General features: G+C 36.0%; 1 protein-coding gene across 2 annotated transcripts in view; it reads right to left on the reverse strand.

The window, feature by feature from the left end:
- WRN (Werner syndrome, RecQ helicase-like) overlaps positions 1-20307 on the reverse strand; it is a 122245-nt gene that overhangs the window by 90289 nt on the left and 11649 nt on the right. For both annotated transcript variants that reach the window (XM_014537872.1, XM_014537871.1), the window contains exons 2-7: positions 15456-15676; positions 13803-13839; positions 7696-7812; positions 6597-6709; positions 1293-1438; positions 671-819 (exon numbers count right to left, since the gene is read on the reverse strand). In XM_014537872.1, the coding sequence (XP_014393358.1) occupies positions 671-819; positions 1293-1438; positions 6597-6709; positions 7696-7812; positions 13803-13805 (528 nt within the window). In that variant the 5' untranslated portion in view covers positions 13806-13839; positions 15456-15676. The remainder of the gene's footprint in view (positions 1-670; positions 820-1292; positions 1439-6596; positions 6710-7695; positions 7813-13802; positions 13840-15455; positions 15677-20307) is intronic.

Genomic DNA, 20307 nt, shown 5'->3' on the forward strand with positions numbered 1-20307 from the left:
TATATTCCTAAATACTACCAAATGACCATGCTATATATAAAGTTGGAAATATTATACCAAAATATAAAGCATAGATAGTCTTTAATTTTGTCATTAAAAATTTCATTTGCAGCCTATATTTTAAGAATTTAATTCCCCACTGTAGTTAAAATTCTTAGACTATAAAAGTATTGTTCATGGAAAAGAATTGAATAGATTGGTACGCTTTCTACTTCCCAGCCATACTTGGCTAAATATGAGAATTTAACCTAATGACTACATTAATAAAATATGTGAAATATGGTTGATGGAATTGATGGTCAAAGTTCTATTGATGGTAAGAGCATCCTACCACAAGAGCTGCATTAGCCTCTTCCTTTAAAAAAAAAAAAAAAGGTATTGGGTATTGATATAAATGGATTAACAAAATAAACTTAAAATACAGTATTTAAATTTGAAAATATGTGAAACAGTACTAATATGGGGGAGGTACTTACTTAAAGAAACTATTTGCTAAGGCAATAGATTAGAACTGAAGGCTCTCATTATGAAACACTCACTTGGGACTTCTTTATTACAAAACCATACAGCTTAAATTATTTTTTTTAAAGTCTAACATTCAGATTGAAGGGACATTCTATGAAACACAAATTTATCTTGTTTGTGAAAATAATATATGTATTATCACTACCTTTTCATTGGCAACATCTGTTAGCTCCACAAAACTCTTCAATTTGATGTCAAAGTCGCGTAGAAGTTTCCACTGATCTCCTTCAATTCCAACACCAACCTTTTTAATTGCTTCATTTTCAAGCAACATTTTTAATCCCTGAGGAAAAACTGTAACATTTTATTATCATTTTCATAGGCTCTATCAGGTACGATGGATTTATTTTCTACTTCTGACATATTATATTTTTATATTTGTATTTATGTTCATGTTAAGTCAAAATTCAGAAATACATTCACCTTGAGTATTTCCTTTTTTACCTAAAGCAAAAAGCCCTGATTGGTGACAAGAAAAACAACTACTTTGAATGCTACCTCTGCTAACACTAATGGTATATTTCTGGTCCTTTGCCCCTCTAAACTCCAGTTCTTTACCCTCTAAGCAGGAATAATCTCAATGTCTGAAAGAGATGTGAAAATTAAACAGGGATATGAGTGAATCAGGTGGAACATAAATACTTAAATAAACATAAGGTAATGAAAGAAGTGCCAGCTAATTCAAGAACTTAATTTTATAGGGAAAAAGTTAACATAATATAGTTATCTACAACATAAAAAATGAAACAAAGAGAAGGGATACCAACCTGACATAGAGGAAATATGAAACAAGTAACATTTGCTCTCTGACACACACAACTGAATTAGTGCAACTCTGCTCAGTTTCCCTTTACTGTATACTGGTGGCCATTCCATGTCGAATCCTACCACATCTCCATCAGACAGACTCATGCTACAGGGGAAAATAGTGCAAATTAGTTATATTAAATGTCAACTTCTGCATAACTAAAGATGGCATTCAACAAGTTAAAAGACAAGCCACAGTTGGTAGAAGATACCTGTGATAAATACAACTGCTAGTGAATAGCCAGAAAATATGAACAAGTCCTTGAAAAGTTACACAAAAAACACACACAAATAATCCAGTGAAAAAAAGGAGAAAGACATGAACAGTCAATTCCCAAAAGGAAGTCCAAATGGCCAAGAAAACCAAATAAGCCCGTGAAGACATGAAACCTGACTAGAAATCATAGCAATGCAAATTAAATCTATACAATATCACAGCTATCTGACCAGCAAAAGTTAAAGCCGCACAACATCAAGTGCTGAGAAGGATATCTACCCGTGGGACCACTCATATACTGGTGAAGGTTTAACTTGCTAACATCCTCTTGGCAAAAGCTTTGACAATCTCTAGCTAAAGATGTATAAACACTATCGCCTGGCAAGTTTTTCTCATAAATATATGAAACTCTATGTGCACCACCAGACAGAAATGTCTAAGGATGTTCATTACAATACTGTTACTACTGACAAAAATGGAAACAAACTACATTTCCATCAAGAAAAGAATGGACAAATTGTGGCATAATGAAATAATAAAATATTAAATAAAGGTTAAAATAGAACTATATACACCAAAAAATCTCAAAAACATAAAATGTTGAGTGAAAAAGACAAGTGGCCAAAATATACATATAAAGTGAGAGCATTTTTTAAAGTTTTGAAATAGGCAAAAACTATATGATATTTTGAAGCATAAGATTATGAATATTATAGAAAACGTGAGGGAATGCTAAACATTGACCTCATGACAGAAGTTATCTCGAGATCCTCATCAGATCCTAACCAGAACTTTGGCTGGAGATCCTGGCTAGAGGTCCTGGCTAGGCTGCTGATCAACTGAAGGCTGTCTCCGTGTCATTCCTTCTTCGCCAACTCCATCCACACCTTTGGGGACCCCTGGACCTGCTGGGGTTGGACCCCAACAGGCAGGGGAGAGCAGTTGAGGGGAGTTCAGGCCTGCAGGGGAGGGCAGTTGGGGAGGGGGGACCAGGCTTGCAGGAATCGGGCCTAAACTGGCAGTCGGACATCCCTCTATGGGTCCCAGATTGGAGATAGTTCAGGCTGGGCGAGGGACAACCCCCCTCCAGTGCACGAATTTCATGCACCAGGCCTCTAGTAATAATAATAAAGAAAATAATGTGGAGGAAAGGGAACCCCAGTGCATTGTTGATGAGAATGCAGGTTGGTGCAGCTGCTGTAGAAAAACATTATGGAGGTTCCTCAAACAATTAAAAATGGAACTGCCTTATCACCAAGGGATTCCCCTTGTGGGATTATATCTGCAAACTCCAAAACACTAATTCCAAGGAATAGATGCATCAGTATATTTATTGCAGCATTATTTACAATAGATTTGGAAGCAGCCCAAGTGCCCTTCAGTAGATGACTGGGGGGGAAAAGTGGTACATTTACCCAATAGAATATTATGTGTAAAAAAGGAAATCTTACCTTTTGTGACAGCATGGATGGACCTGAAGAGTATTATACTAAGTGAAATAAGTCAGTCATAGAAAGACAAGTACCATATGATTTCACTTATATATGGAATCTAATGAACAAAATAAACTAACAAACAAAATAGGAACAGACTCATTGATACAGAGAATAGACTGACAGCTGTCAGAGGGGAGGAGAAAGGGGGCTGGGTGAAAATGATGAAGGGATTTAGCAAAGGTTAAAAACTCATAGACACAGACAATAGTATGGAGATTACCAGAGGGAAAGGGGGTGGGGGAGGTAGAGAAGGTTAAAGGGGAGATAAATGGTGATGGGAGGAGACTTCACTTTGGGTGGTGAACACATAATACACTATACAGATTATGTATTATAGAATTGTATACTTGAAACTATAAAATTTTTGTTAATCAATGTTAACTCAATAAATGCAAATAAATATTAAAAAAAAAATAATAAAAGAAATTATCTCAGTGGGCTGTGGAGGGGAGAATCAGAAAGGGCATAGAGGGGGCTTCAGCAATATTTCATTTCATTTCTTAATAAAGATTTGAAGAAAATGAATATTAAGATTTGATAAAGCTAAGTGGGATATATATAAGTAGTGCTTATATTATTATCTATTACTGTTTACATTTGTCTGTTTCACAATTTTTAAAAATTAAAAATGTATTTTAAAAACAAATTTCAATGCAATTTCTGCTTTGGGTCAAGATGGAATAACAGTGATCAGACATACCTTTCTTCCCTGAACAAATAAAAAATTGGACAAAATAGCCCAGTCAGTATGGCTCCATGGTTGAGCATCAACCTATGAACCAGGAGGTCATGGTTCAATTCCCAGTCAGGACACAGGCCCGGGTTGGGGGCTCAATCCCCAGTCGGGGGTGTGCAGGAGGCAGCGGATCAATGATTCTCTCTCATCATTGATGTTTCTATCTTTGTCTCCCTCTCCCTTCCTATTTCTGAAGTCAATAATTTCAAAATAAATCTATAATAATAAAAGCATAATATGCTAATTAGACCGGATGTCCTTCCAGACTAGCTGGGGCTGCGAGGGAAGCCCAGGTCCCGGATGCCTGCCAGCAGCTGAAGGGAAGCCTGGGTCCCAGGTGCCAGGGGAAACCAGTGCCAACAGCTGAGGGAAGGAAGGCCTACTCTTGCACAAATTTTGTGCATCAGGCCTCTAGTAAATAAATAAATTGGACAAAACATATAAACAATAGTTTTCAGACACTTGTCAATAGGCAGTACAGGACTGTGCTCTCTGAGGGAAGGGAAATAAAGGGTGAGCCCTACTGCCACCCCAGCTGTCTGCCTGGAACACTTTCCAGACAGCAAGAAGGGAGAAGATGCAAAGCACAGCACTGTGTTGGGGAGACAGGGTCAGGGCCAGAGAGGTTGAAGCAGGGGGAAGTTGTGGGTAGAGTTCTAGAGAGGAGGAAACAAGGCAGGTACGGACATTCAAGCACAGAGTGAAACTATGAGGCTGGACAAAGAACAATCAGTGAAAGTAAGCTTAACAATTCCCAGGGCTTACATAGAAATAAGAGGCATTCAAGTTCAGAAAAGTCAGCGAAGGGATTCTTGCTGATCACCTGGAGCAGTCAGCAAAGACACCAGAAGGCTCACACCTTATTAGATGGCTAAATTACTCCCTAAAGTAAAAGCTACTGTAAAAACCTACCCTGGCAAAGCTTAAAAGTGAGCCTCAAAATGTAAAGCTGATACTGCCCATCAGAGCAAAGCTCCTTTCTTTGAAGGAAAACAATAAAATCTGGCATTCAACAAGATAAAATCACAATGTCCAATCAAAAATTCCCAGCCATGAGAATAAACAGAAAAATGTGACACATAAACTAGTATAAAAATCACTTAATAGAAAAAAATAATTAGAATAATGAAATTAACAGACAAGGAAATTATAAATATGCAGACTATGTTCAAAGATTTAAAAGAAAACATGAGGCCTGGCCAGTGTGGTTCAGTGGTTGAGCATCCACCTATGAACCAGGAGGTCAGGGTTTGATTTCCAGTCAGGGCACATGCCTGGATTGCGCGCTCAATGCCCAGTGTGTGGCATATAGGAGGCAGGCAATTGATGACTCTCTCTCATCATTGATGTTTCTATCTCTCTCCCTTCCTCTCTGAAATGAATAAAAATATACTTTTAAGAAAAAGAAAAAGAAAACATGAATATGATGAGAGCCAAAATGGAACATATTTTAAAGTATAGAAGTTCTACAGAGGAAAAATACAATAAAAATAAAAATTTACAGGATGGGATAACAGGTCAGACACTACACAACAAAATAAGTGAATTTGTAGTCATGGCAAAAGAGACTATATACATACTGAAACACAGAGAGAAAAAGAAAGAAAAACAACAACAAAAAAGACTGAAAGGAAAGAGAACCTCAGGACCAATGACATAGTATCAAGCTATCTAACTTGTGTCCATAGAGAGTGCCAGAAGGAGAAAAAGAGTAACAGGATAAAAGAAAAAAACATTTGAAGTTTTAAATCTGATAAAACTATAAATAGATCCAGAAAGTTCAAGGGAACTATAATGGGAGTGAGGACACCTGAATGCTATTCCTAGAATACACCTACCACCAGAAAACCATTAATAAGTACCTTACTTTAACTCTGCTTCTTTTAACCCAATGTAAAATAGTTTAAAACAAAACTGATATAACAACTTCAAAAAAGACCTGAATCAATTCTCTACTACTACTCCTTGTAAAATAGTTCCAAGAGCTTTAAACTGAATTATTGCAGAGTCTTATTTTAACAAGACAATTTTTAAAACTATTAACAGTCATTTCAAATGTTATTTTAAGGACCATTTGCTGTAATTGTTGTTAACTAAATTCAACAGAGCCAATCACAACCATTATTCAATACTACTATGTTGGTATACTATATAATAAAAGGCTAATATACAAATTGACTGAACGGCAGAATGACTGATCGCTACGATGTGCACTGACCACCAGGGGGCAGACGCTCAATGCAGGAGCTGCCCCCTGGTGGTCAGTGCACTCCCACAGGGGGAACACTGCTCAACCAGAAGCCGGGCTCACGGCTGACAAGCATAGCCCATGGGAAGTGTGCCTAAGCCATCAGTCGGACATCCCCCAAGGGCTCCCGGACTGCGAGAGGGGGCAGGCCAGGCTGAGGGATTTCCTCCCCCCGCCCCAGAGTGCATGAATTTCATGCACCGGGCCTCTAGTTTTCCTGAAATATAAAGGGGCACTTGGAGTTTGAATAATTCTTGCGTTTTTTTCCTAAGTTGGTGAAATAAACATAATATATTCAGTAGTTCTATCTTAAGTGTTGAAAGTAAAATAATTAGCTAAAGTAGTACAAAGGCTTATGAATGAACAAACAGGCAAACAAGTAATTTAATTCAGTAATTTTAAGTTTTTACTTAAAAAAGAATTAAAACTTATCAGTGATATTCTACATATATAAATAATTATCCATTGAACACACCTCAACTGCAAAACTCAGTATACTTCAAATATTACATTAGTAATCTTCTAAGGTCCAAATTCCAATGAAACTAGGAAATTCAAGTCTCTTACCTAATATCTTCTGATAGGAAAGAACAATCATTAGGTTCATAACTATACACAATGGATCCAGTGAATTCCAAGTAGGGGAGGTCATCTTCAAAAACACTCTTCTGAACAGATGCCTTGAGTTAAACAAAATGACGAAAAGGTGCAAATAAAGTTCACATTAAATAATAAATGTTCATTGGAATAACAAAGCTCCTTGAAACATTCAAATTATAGTTCTAAGTTTTAATAACTAATATTTTATAGCTTAATGAAGTCATAAAGACAATGTAACAAAGATAAAGCCATCCACTGCAAAGTTATTTTTCTAGCAAGTGTATTTGCAAACTTCTAATGCCATTTTCATAAAAACATTTATTTTATTGACTTTTTTTCTGTAATTATATTAGTACTAGAGGTCCAGTGCATGAATTCGTGCACTGGTGGGGTCCCTCGGCCTGGCCGGCAATTGGGGCTGATCGAGGCTGTCTCGCCCAGTCCCAATCAGGCCGATGGGGGCCAGCCGACTGGGGAGGGACCGTAGGAGGGCTCCAGGGTGTGTCCAGCCCTCTAGCCCAATCCCAACCCCCAGTCCCAACCAGCTGGACCCCAGCAGGAAGCTAACCTACCAGTTGGACCCCAGCAGGAAGCTAACCTACCAGTTGGAGCATCTACCCCCTGGTGGTCAATGTGCATCATAGCGGTCGACCAAACAGTCGACACTTAGCATATTTTATTATATAGGATTCAAGATGTAATAATGCTGCCATAAAATGCTAAAGACTGGTTGATGGATCTTAAATCTATGAGGACCTAAATTTGCTCAATCATAAAAATTCAGCAAAGTAAATACTGTCTAAATTATATGAATTGCAACAAACTAGTAAGGTCAACCATGCAAACTAGATAAAAAAGGAAAGTACAGAGTAAGAATTCTCATTCTGTAAACCCAAGTGAAAGGTAATCCCATTCACTCAGTCAATGACTAGATTCTTGTTCATTTACACAATAGCTACTCTAACTTAAATAATGACCTGAAGTTTAAAAAAGGACTGACTGACTCATTTTACAGTCAAGTTTACATAAATTTCCCATCTGAAGGAAAAATTGATGAACTACATACCTTTCCTTCTTCTACAGCACACCTCTTATTCTGCATAGACATCCATTCAGGAAGTTTCCGCTGCTGTAGAGTTTCCAATTGTCTTTCATTCATCTTTAAAAGGTTTTCTTGCAAAATCTGAAAAACAATTACTTAGTGAATAAATAAATACAATCTTGGAAGAAAACTCAGAGTGAGGCCTGTCGCTATTACTAAAGAACCAAACAACACATATGTAGAGTCAGTTATAGCATCTGGGCCCGAATCAAAAAAAAAGAAAAAGAAACAGATTCAATGTCCCAACTCTAATAACTATATGTTTGGCATTTCTTCTTTTTAAAATAAGTGAGCTGGTTTAACAGACTTCTTAAAGTTCTAGCAATTTCAAAATCCTATTCTATGATTTTGATCCTTTCAAAGTATAATCTTTATCTCATTAACAATGAGAATCCCTGGGTGTATTCATTGCTATGAATTTTTTGACATCTTTAATTTTCTTATTAACTGACTTAAGATCTAAGTAAACTCAGCAAACATATTTGTTCACAAGTCTACTTGAAAAGGAATTTTGAGACAAATAACCGTTTTTCTATATTAAGGTTTTTTCTTTCTTCTTTATTTATTTCTTTCTTTCTTTTTTTTTTTTTTTTTTCTTTTTTTGGCTCTTGGCCTAGCAAGTGAATAAGTTTCCCTAAGAATAAAAGTTTCCTAAAGGATATTTTTTAAAAACCTGTTACTAGCCTTGAGGTATCTCCTCAGTGTAAGTCGAACATCAAGAATGGTTAGAGAGAGAGAGATTAGTTGCCTCCTGCACTCGCCTTGACTGGGGCCTGGAATCTTGTACCTGCAACCCAGGTACAAGCCCTTGATTAGGAATCAAACCTGTGACCTTTCAGTGCACAGAGAGGCTAACACTGTGATCACTGAGCAACACTGGCCAGGGCCTCAATAATTTTTAAGAATGTGAAGAGACCTTGAGACTATAATGTTTGAGAACACCATTCTAGAACAGTGGTTCTCAACCATGGCTCAACCTTAGAATCAGCTGGGGACCTTTTTTTTTTCTTTTCTATATTCCTATCTAGCCAATACCTATTAAAATATAAAACACACACACACACACACACACACACACACACAAAGAATGGTTATAGAAAACAATGAATAAGAGAACCATACATATTCGCTTTGTTAAAGGTAAAATGGATCCATACCATCATGTGACTTATTCTAAATTGAAGCAGCCTTAGTTCTTAATAAAATTTTCAAGTCCCAACCATTTCATTTTTCTATTAAAGGGGCAGCAGTTTTGAACATACACTTACAGATTCTTATGATGAAATATGAGATTAATTTGAAATAAAACTATGTATTATTTAGGGATAGCCTGTCATCCTTATTGATATTTAGCAATATAAACTCTGAAGAAATTAAACAATCTAACAAGTGTCCATTTTAATTGCTCATTTTCCCAAGCATAAACCCCAAAACTGAAAATATTAAAAATTTATGGAAGGAAAATTTTGAAGATTACTTTAGCAAAATTTTCCATATAGAACAAACTCCACCACTCTCATGCATTGGGAGGGAAAGGGTTAATAGCAGGCTAGTAACTCACACTCCCTAGAAGGCAAAGAAGGAATAAAAGATCATAACCAGCCCAGGCCTGTTAGAATATGATCCTGATAAGCCAAGGTTGCAGTTAGATTTTAGGTCAGGACATATATAAAAATCAACCAGTGAATGCATAAATAAGTGGAATAACAAATATCTCTCTCTCTCTCTCTCTCTCTCATCAATAAATTTAAAAAATAAGGGACTTCAACCAGGATCCTAATAAACAAAGAGTACCTACCTAGACAGTCAAGTAAGCTGTGGAATTAAGAAAATAAAAAAGAGTCCTGGCCAGTGTGTTCAGTAGTTAGAATGTTGGCCAAGCAGTGGAGGGTCACAAGTTCCACTCCCAATCAAGGGCACATACCTGGGTTGCAGGTTTGATCCTCACCACAGTAGGTCAGGGAAGCAACGAATCCATGTGTCTCTCTTCTCTCTCACCTCTCTCTCTCCCTCTCGTCCTCTCTCCCTCCTTCCCTCCCCCATCCCTCCATCCCTCACTCCCTCCCTCATTCCTACTCTAAAAATCAATAGAAAAAATATCCTTGGGTTTGGATTAACAACAACAACAACAACACAGGAGATCCCAAAACCTAAATAACTTCCTTTGTGCAATTTTTGCACACATTGCTCAAAACTATTACAAAATCATAACATTTCCTAATGCAGAAGAAAAGAGCATTTCTGGAATCTGTGTCTAACCGCTGGGGTTCCTCTAGAAAAAAGGAATATTCCATCTGTACTTGGTGCTTGCCTGTATTCTTTGAATCATTAGCAAAGTTTGGTGTTGGGTAAAATCTATGATTCACTGAATCAGAATTGACAACTCAAGTCTTGAGTGTTACCATATGAATTATATTGTAATAAGATAAAATATGTAAAAATGTATATGCTTTATTCACTGCAAAACATTATACAAATGTTAGTGGTTATTCTTAAGTTTATATTTGCCACAAATGAAAACCCTTGACAGGAGAGTCAAAAGTTGGTCTTCAAGTGTGTGTTTTTTGTGTGTGTGCATATGTGGTCTGTTCTTAATCTTAAAATATATTTTATAAAGCTGGAAAACAAATTTTTGTTACACAGAGCAGATCATTTGCAAAACTGCCAGAAAATTGATATTTCTGTAAATAATACACGCTATAAAAACAAACTATAAAATCTTGGAATTCTGAATTAATTAATTCACACTGCCAAAACAAAAATAAACTTCAATAACTCTTCCCTGTAGCCACCTACAATGCTAAAATCATTTTAATTTTAAATGCCTAATTTTCAGATGTAAATACTCTCTTTTGCACATAAAATTCTGTCTAGATGCTTCCAGGCAAAAAATTGAAAGTAAACTTCTGTACAAATCTAACATCTTTGTCAAGTTTACTTAGATCTTGGGACAGATAAAAGGCATAAAATTAAAGCTGTAGAATAATTTGCAGTAAGGAAATTCTTCAACATACATAAGGGTTTTAATCATTGATCAGAAAGATTTTTCTGGGAAGGGCTAAGTCACTGAATAATAGAATTTTTATTTATATACTTAGATGTTACATTGTTGAGTATGAACTTTGACACATCTTTTTCTAAAATCAATTTTTATCATTTCGTAATACTTCACGTTGTACCATTAAAGGATCTTAAATTTCTCTTTTAAGTAAATAAAGTGTTTTGAAGTGTTTTTATTTGCTTTGGACTTTCCTGGAATCATCTTGCCTATCCATCTAACACAATCCGCCACTTTTCAACCTTTATCACTTTTTTAAAGACTGTCTTTAAACAACATACACCTAGAATTTTTATTTTTTTCTGTTTTTCTGAATAGCCCAATTTGAACATGTCCGTCTTTCAATGGGGAAATTCACCTCATTCACAGTTAGTGTAAGAACTTGAGTTTTCCCTTCCATCTTACTTTGATTAGTATTCACCTTACTTTCTTTAGTTTCCTCTTATTCTTTTTCTATTTTTTTCTGACTGGATGAAATTATCATTCATACTCTTTTTTTCCCATTGTCAGTGTTAAAATTTCACTTTTTCCATCCTACTATCACTGTACTATCTGAACAAAACAATAAAACTAAATTCCTTCCCCACCGAGACCCTACATTTACACCATCTCTCTCTCTACCCAGCAAGGCAAAACTCCTAAAATGTTTTCACTTCTTCACCCTATTAACTGTTTTTTGCTGTTATGTGGTTAGTTTTCTTAATATTGTTCATATAATTCAAGAATCCTTACTATTTTCTAAGCACTTATGTTATCTCACCATCCATTTAAGTATAAATGTATGTGTAAATTTAAATATATACCACAATGTACTAGTATATATTGCTTACTCCTATATATACCAGTTTCCTCTTCCCTTTATCTTGCCCTTTCTTGAATATCTCTTCTGACTCAATTGTTTGGTTAGGAGACTTTTTTCAATTATTTTCTTCAGGTGAAATATGTAAGTAATAAACTCTGATCCCTGCATATGGAAAAATGTATTTTTTCAAATAGGAGAATGATGCATTAGCTCAATATAGCAGTCTTTCAGTTGTTTGTGGATTTTTTTTTAACGTCTTCTATCTTTTAATGATGAAGTAAGAAGTCCATTGTTACCCTGGCCAGGTGGTTTTATTGGTTGGAGCATCGTCCCAAACACCAAAAAAGTTGCAGGTTCAATTCCTGATTAGGACATATATAGGGTGTCCCAAAATTCACGCAAGATTTGAATTTTGCGTGAGCATTAACAACAACAACAAAAAAATAAAAGCCTAATTTTACTTGGTTTATTGAATCATATGCTAATATCTGTTGCCCTTTGATTTCAATCCCTTCAATTTGATAAGCATTATCAAGTACCAATTATGGCCCAGGAGCAGGGACAATGAAGACCAATGAAGACCACGGCTTTGCGTATGTGCCAGCAAAGCTGTGGAGGCCATTTACCCGATGTGCTATTCCATACATAACCCTATACTGTATACTTTATGAATCAATAAAAAATTTACAATTTTTAATTATAACCCTGTGTTTTCTATCAAAATTACTTCTTGCGTGAATTTTGGGACACCCTATACCTAGGTTGCAGGTTCAGTCCCCAGTCTGGGCACATATGGGAGGCAGCCTATCAATGTTTCTCTCTAGCATCAATGCTTCTCCCTCCCCCCTCCTCCCACTCTCCCTCTCTCTCTCCCTTCCTCTCTCTCTAAAATCAAGAAAAAACATATCCGCCCTGGTCGGTTTGGCTCAGTGGATAGAGCGTCGGGCCTGGGGACTGAAGGGTCCTGGGTTCGATTCCGGTCAAGGGCATGTACCTTGGTTGCGGGCGCATCCCCAGTAGGGGGTGTGCAGGGGGCAGCTAATCGATGTTTCTCTCTCATCGATGTTTCTGACTCTCTGTCCCTCTCCCTTCCTCTCTGTAAAAAATCAATAAAATATATTTTTAAAAAAAGAAAAGAAAAAGAAAAAACATATCCTCAGGTGAGGATTAAAACAAAAGTCCATTGTTTTTCTGATGCTTTTTTCAGTTGTGAGTAATCCCTTTTTTCCATCTGGGAGCTGGAAAGACTCAAGGATTTCTATGTTTTAAAGTTCTTAAGTCTGTTCTCCTTGGGATCAGTGAGTCCTTGGGAAGAACTCCTTGCCAAATCTTTTCTTAAGATCAGAAAAGTTCCCCTTGCTATGGATTGAACCGTATCTCTCCCCGCAAAAAAGGTATGTTAGAGTTCTAAACCTCAGTATCTCAGAATGTGATTTAATCTGAAGATAGAGCCTTTATAGAGGTAATCAAATTTGAATGAAGTCATTAGAGTGGTTTCTAATTCAAAATGAGTGGTGTCCTTATAAAAAGAGAAAATTTGGACACAGAGATGGACATGCATAGAGGAAAGATGATGTGAAAAAATACATGGAGGAGAGAGTCAACTACAAGTCATGGAAAGAAGACCTGAAACAGATCCTTCCCTCACAGTCCTCAGAAAGAACCAACTCTACTAACTACTCCAAAACTGTGAGACAATTTCTAAGTCACCCAGTTTGTGGTAATCATGGAGCTGTAGTAAACTACCCCTATTACTAAGTTAATCAACTGCCATATCTATTCTTTGATTTCCTTCTACAGCTTTTACTCACATGCTAGTGAATTTTTCCCTGCATAAATTTCTTCTCCTAGTCCCTATTTTTTCCTTCCTGACTACCACCTCTTTAATTTTGTTCTGTATTTTAAGATACTTCTTGCACTTAATTTGCAAGATGTTAATTTCACTCTCAACAGTGACACTCCTCTTTCAGTTTGGCAACAGAATTTTTATAATGTTAAGATCTTGACTGTTCTAGAAAGTTTCTTTGTCCTCTAGTTGAGCCTCCCTAAATGTGCTTATTATTTCTTTCTTTTGCAAAAACTATAATCTAAATAGTTCAAAGAACTGTTTGAATAGGAGTTTCCTATTCTGTGCATTCTATTGTTGTTTCCACTGATACTGGATTCCTTAGGTGAACTATTATTTTACTGGGCCTGTATAACTCTATTTACCATCAGCGGTCATCAGCCCATAGCATCCCTCAGGAAGCTGCAAACAAGGGACCAAGAGACTGTTAAGTTTTCTACTGAACCATCAGGAGGCTATTTCTCTATTCACAGGTCTCCAAAGTTGCAATCTCGAGGGCTAGCCCGCCAGCACACCGAGCCCCTCAATACAACTCCTCTAGAAGTCCTCTGACAGGAACGATCAAGTAAGCTTCCTAGGAACCATCAGTTGCTCAGTTCACTCAACAAATGTCTATTTATAGTTTTTATCTGTAGTTTTTGGCCATATCTGTTCTCCAACATTTATTCTACTGAGTATTTCATTTAGGAATTATGTTTTAATTCCTTTCCTATTCTCCAATTTTCCTTTCCCACCATTTTTAGTTCTTGTATAAACATAAGTTCTATTGAATCCATTGATAAAACTTATAGGGACTTAATTAAATTCTTATTTTGTTTATAAATTATTTTTTATCAAGGGTCAATTATTCACCTTAGTGAGCTTGATATCTGTTGATTTTCTTCAAATGCATGACTCTCGATTGCCTACTTAATTTATAAATGAAGGCCTACACCAGGAATCGACAACATTTTCAAGTTCAGGGCACATCCAGAAAATGAATATATTTTTATGGCACACTGGGAAGGGCAACTAGGAATGTGATATAAAATTTTGTAAAACTTTTATTACATCTTCGTAATAAAATTAAAATTTTCAAACTCTTTAAATAAAAAACTTGAGATTAAACACAACTTTTGTATATTAGATTTTATGCTTATAAAGGCTACACATAACTCCTGATTAAGACTTTTTAACATTATTTTAATATTCTATCTAGCAACCATTGCAAAGAAGCTTTATTAGCACAAGCAGTAGCAAAAGGAAAAAGAGGAGGCAGCTTTGCTCTAATACGCTGGAAACTCCTTTTTCATGATTAACCAGACTTCCAACAACTCAATCTCTTTAAATTATACTTCAAGAGTGCTAAAATCTTTCAATTTAATAGCTCCTCCCTTTCTTCTGAGAAGTATGTTAATTCCTTCTGATGATGTAAGTAGGTTTTGAATACAAATGAATTTTTTTATAACAAGTATTTCAATATACTGCTAAAGCTCTGTCTCAGGCACACACTGACTTCACTTTCATTAATTCTTCTTTAGGATTCAAATAACACCCATTAAACATCACTTCTAAAACTATTTTAACTTTGCTCTCTCAAAGCTGAAATATTACTCTGAGCCCATAAACTTTGTCAGTACACGTTAATTTATATCCACATGATCATTGCACTTTTAAATTAATTCAAGTGCTCAAAATGTCAGTTAAGGATATCATTTTTTGAAGCCAATAACTATACTTCAACAATCTGCAAAGTAAGAATCATTCACACAGAGTAATTTAAATTTTTCTTTTTAGTTTATAAATCTTCCTTTGGACTGTCGACACTTTTTAGCAATGAAATAGCTAATCACATTTATTCACCTAATGCTGAAAGAAGGCACTGCAGCAGCTTGGATTTCATTAGGCTCATCAATTTTATGACATCATTGAATGTGGAATTCAGAATCACAGGAAATTTTAATATTACAAGAGCTTCTCTGTGAATAAGATATCAGGTGTGTGTTTTTTAGATTGAACTTAATGTAAAGACTTTATACCTTTCTGTTACTACCAATTCCCAACTTCCACCATTCCATTATATCTTGTATGTTTCAAAATACTCATTGTTTTCACTTCGAATATTTCATCCTCAGTTGATTTTAGAACTTCTCTACCAAGTAAATAATGTTGTTCCAGGTGTTTTTCTTCAAGAATTCTATACAGCCTTCTAATTAAGGGGCACTGCCAATATTTATGGCTTCACATCTGCGACGAACACCTTTTGAATTAAATAATGTTCTGGATTAGTATCGTCTTTATGAGATAGGCCAGTAAGCCTGGACAAGTGGAACAGGGAAACTGAGGCAGACAGCTGAACAAACTAGCAGAGCAATTTACAGCAGATACAGAAGGTCATCTCCCTGTAATAATATCTAGGCCTCAGTTGTATTTCAGCCCTAGACCCAGAAAAGCAGCAAAATGAGGTGGGGGCCACGAGGACCAGCTGCAATGACTCAGACCCCCTGCCCTGACACTGACCGATCATTGGAAATCAGGGCCCTGGGGAACCACACCTAGAGAACTGTTTAATATTCAGCTAATACCCTCCCCTGAGATTTCTACCTGAGAGAAAGAGATGAAACCTCAAGACGAAGGACCCAGGCCCGTGCTCACCCTCTGGGGAGCACCCCAATCTCACCATTCCCTTTCCCCTCTTCTTCCCTCACTTTTTCCCCCATAGGCTTGCATCTCCTAAAACCTAAGGGACCCTATGAGACTTGCAACCTGGGGAGCAATGGGCAGAGGCAACTCCTTGCAGGCTAGTCCGTTGAACCTGTTTCCAAGGCCCCCTTTTCTCTGACTTCCCAAAGAGGTAGGGCAGCCCAGCCTCGGTTCTCCTGTTGCTTCTTCTATGCTAAGCTCCCCCCGCCCTTTTTTTCAATTCTTTATTGTTTAAAAAGTATTACATATAGTATTACATATGTCTCCTTTTTCCCCCATTGACCTCTCCCCGGCCACTCCCACCACCTAGCACATGCCCGCACCTTCCTGGTGTCTGTGTCCATCTAAGCCAGCGGTTCTCAACCTATAGGTCGTGACCCCTTTGGGGGTCGAACGACCCTTTCACAGGGGTCACCTAAGACCATCGGAAAACACATATATAATTACATATTGTTTTTGTGATTAATCACTATGCTTTAATTATGTTCAATTTGTAACAATGAAATTGGGGGTCACCACAACATGAGGAACTGTATTAAAGGGTCGCGGCATTAGGAAGGTTGAGAACCACTGATCTAAGCCCTTCCTTGTTTCACATCCCCAGCCTTAATAAATGTTCCCTCATAATCACTGGACTCGTGTTGTGAAATTTTTCCTCCATGAAGTCAAGAACCCACACCTTACCGACTGGTCCTAGGCAGACCCCAAAGGGCCAGATTTGTCTTTGACTAATCTTCAACGTATCTAACAGAACAACCGAAATGGCAATTTTTCCATTTCCTTTCCCTCACTGCTCCCAAACAGTGTTCCATACAGGCAGGAACAAAGAACAGTGTGGTATCTGGGCTTTACTAATTTTGCAATCCTGTAACTAGTTTCTTTTTAAAGAATATATATTTTTATTGATTTCAGAGAGGGGGAGAGAGATAGAAACATCAATAATGAGAGAGAATCACTGATTAGCTGCCTCCTGCACGCTCCCTACTGGGGATTGAGCCAGAAATCCTGACCAGGAGTTGAACAGTGACCGCCTGGTTCCTAGGTTGACATTCAACCACTGAGCAACACCAGCCAAGCCAACACCTGTATTTTCTTTATTGAATTTACTGAATTATATATGTCCAACTATTAATTATTTTTAGATATAAGCACTAGTTCTTTAAATTCTAAAGTCAAACATATAATGAATCCTATCAAACTCAGGCTTGACAAATTGTCACATCGAAAGCCCATAATAATTAAAAATTAAATACCTTGCAAAAAAACTAACAAAATTGTTTTCCATTAGAGAACACTAAATATCATAAAGTAATAATCAGCTAACACTCATGCTCTTTTCTATCTTAACAGTATAATTCTGAAAATTAAGATAACTTTATGTACACAAACACATATATATTTCCTGATGATTAAATAACATATACATACACAATTAAAGTAATAATTAGAGAGGAAATTATTTAACAGAAAATTCAGGAGAATTACTACATGTTATAGCCACAACACAACTCTTTTTGGCCATGTTTAGTATGCACAGCCATACATGTTTCTGAATTCAAGTAGTTTATAAAGGATCTACATAAAGAATATTAAAATATAATTTTGCCTATTATAAATCTTTAAATGTTTTATAAAATGCTTTTATATGTTTGAGAGCTATAAAAATACGTACAACCATCAAAATCTTGCTAAATTACTTACAACCTATATCACTATGTACAGCACAAATTGGAAGCCACTAACTTTGCTCCAGCTATCTCTTGCAAAAGTCAGAATGAGCCCAGTGTTGCTAGACCTTCCAATTTTTCAACAGAAGACAAAGAACTAGATCAGTATGGCAAACCTATGACATGCAAACTCATTTTTTTGGTTGATTTTTCTTTGTTAAATGGCATTTAAATATATAAAATAAATATCAAAAATATACATCTTTGTTTTACTATGGTTGCAAATATCAAAAAATTTCTATATGTGACACGGCACCAGAGTTAAGTTAGGGTTTTTCAAAATGCTGACACGCCGAGCTCAAAAGGTTCGCCATCACTGAACTAGATGTTACTATGCTGTCTTCCATTTGATATCAATTTCAGAGACCCCACCTCTCAATTAATAACCTCTGCTGTGAACAGATCAATCCTAACAGCTGGTGTTGGGTAGCCCTAAAAATATTTTAAGTCAATACCCTTCACAAATCATTCTTTGAGTGAAGTACTTGGGTACAGTTTTGTGGGTACACCACAGAATGAGTGGATCTTCAGAATGGACCATAGCTCCTTCAACTCCACCCCCATCCACTTCTGAGCCTACTGTGTCATCTCATACTGGCCTGGAACATTACTGAACTCTATGGCTCTGAGAATCACGCTAGGAGTGCCCACCCAGCAAAGTATTTCCCAAGCTGCAGAATCGTGACTAAAAACCATGAACCCAGAGTAGGGCACTGGCCCAGTTCTTCCAGTCCCTCTACTATCAGTATCACCATAAGCATTATTTAACAGTCAAAATTTTTTAATGACTGGTTTGATGGTCTAGTACAAAAATTAGTATATCTAACCAGAACCTAGGCTAAATGCAAGCAAAACCATCTTCCTACTAAAGGCAGGCCAAGGAAGTATTTTCATGTAATACAAAGATTTCTCTCAAAATACTTCTCTAGTTTTTATACCATTTTACCCATAGTTTCATTTTTAAGAATCTTACAAAAATAACCAGCATTTCCCAGAAAGATTTCTAACATGGATAGTCATCCATGTTATATATAATATTTAAAATATACATCATATAATATTTAAATATAAAGTATACATTAAATATATAAAATATGTATTTAAAATGTAATATATATTTATAATAAAAGGTTGACAACAAAGGAATATGATTAAATAAGTTATCCCGTAAAATAGAATGCTATGCAGTTATTAAAAACATGTTCTTATAATTTATCAAGTGAAAAAAAGCAAGTTAGACTAATTTTAAAAAATAAATGTATTTGTAGATGTACACATATTACATAATGTATAATTATATTAAAAAATATATCATATATTTGTAAAGGTCTGGAGAAATATACACCAAAATATTAATGGTTATCCAACAACTACAGATGGTTTTTAATTTTCTTCTTTATACTTTTCTACATATTCCAAATTTTCTATAAGAAAATGTGTTACTTAGTAGTGGGGGTGGGGTATGCCAGTAAAAGAGGGAAAGATTTTTCTTCAATGAACAATCAAGGCTACATTTTTTTTATACTATAGAATAAGAGTCAGCAACTTTTCCTCTAAAGGGCCAAACAGTAAATATTCTAGGCTTCATAGACAAATTGTCTCTGTCACTACTACTCAACTCTGTCATTGTAGCACAAAAGCCATGATTGGCACCTGAATAAGCACAGCTATGTTCCAATAAAACTTTATTTATAGATAGTGAAACATGGATTTATATAAATTCTTTCTTTTTTTTCAGCCACTTAAAAATATAAAAACCATTTAGCTCATATAATCAGCACAAAATCAAGCAGCCAGTCAAATGTGGCCCACTGGCCAGTTTGCCAACTGCTGCTAAAGAACAAGACAAAATGCTCTAAGACTGGAAAATGTCCAATGCTGCTGCTATTAACAACCCACTATAGCTAGTTTTTAATAACCATAATACATTCATAAGATATCTAATAAAGATACAACTTCTTAATAAAGCCTTTTTAAGGAATAGTTGCAAAATGGACCTATGATAGCTAAATTAGTGGGCTTGTTATAGGCTTAGTAATATTAGTCAATTAAATATTAAGAGTTTATCTGCCAAAATTATAGCATCTTAAGTGATTTTATTTGACAGCAATTAAATAGTAAAACAAGCTGTCTACTGAAGGCACTTCTAGTTCATGTCAATAGAAATCACAACAGTAAAATTTAAGTTAGAACAATATTAGGAAAATTAAGACCTATCACATTCCAAATTAACTAAGAAGTGGTAGCTTTCTAATAATCTAGCTTTTAAAACATACTTTAGACCAGTGGTTCTCAACCTTCCTAATGCCATGACCCTTTAATACAGTTCCTCATGTTGTGGTGACCCCCAATTTCATTGTTACAAATTGAACATAATTAAAGCATAGTGATTAATCACAAAAACAATATGTAATTATATATGTGTTTTCCAATGGTCTTAGGCGACCCCTGTGAAAGGGTC

Source organism: Myotis brandtii, unplaced genomic scaffold (assembly GCF_000412655.1).
Source record: "Myotis brandtii unplaced genomic scaffold, ASM41265v1 scaffold185, whole genome shotgun sequence".
NCBI classification, from domain to species: Eukaryota; Metazoa; Chordata; class Mammalia; order Chiroptera; family Vespertilionidae; genus Myotis; species Myotis brandtii.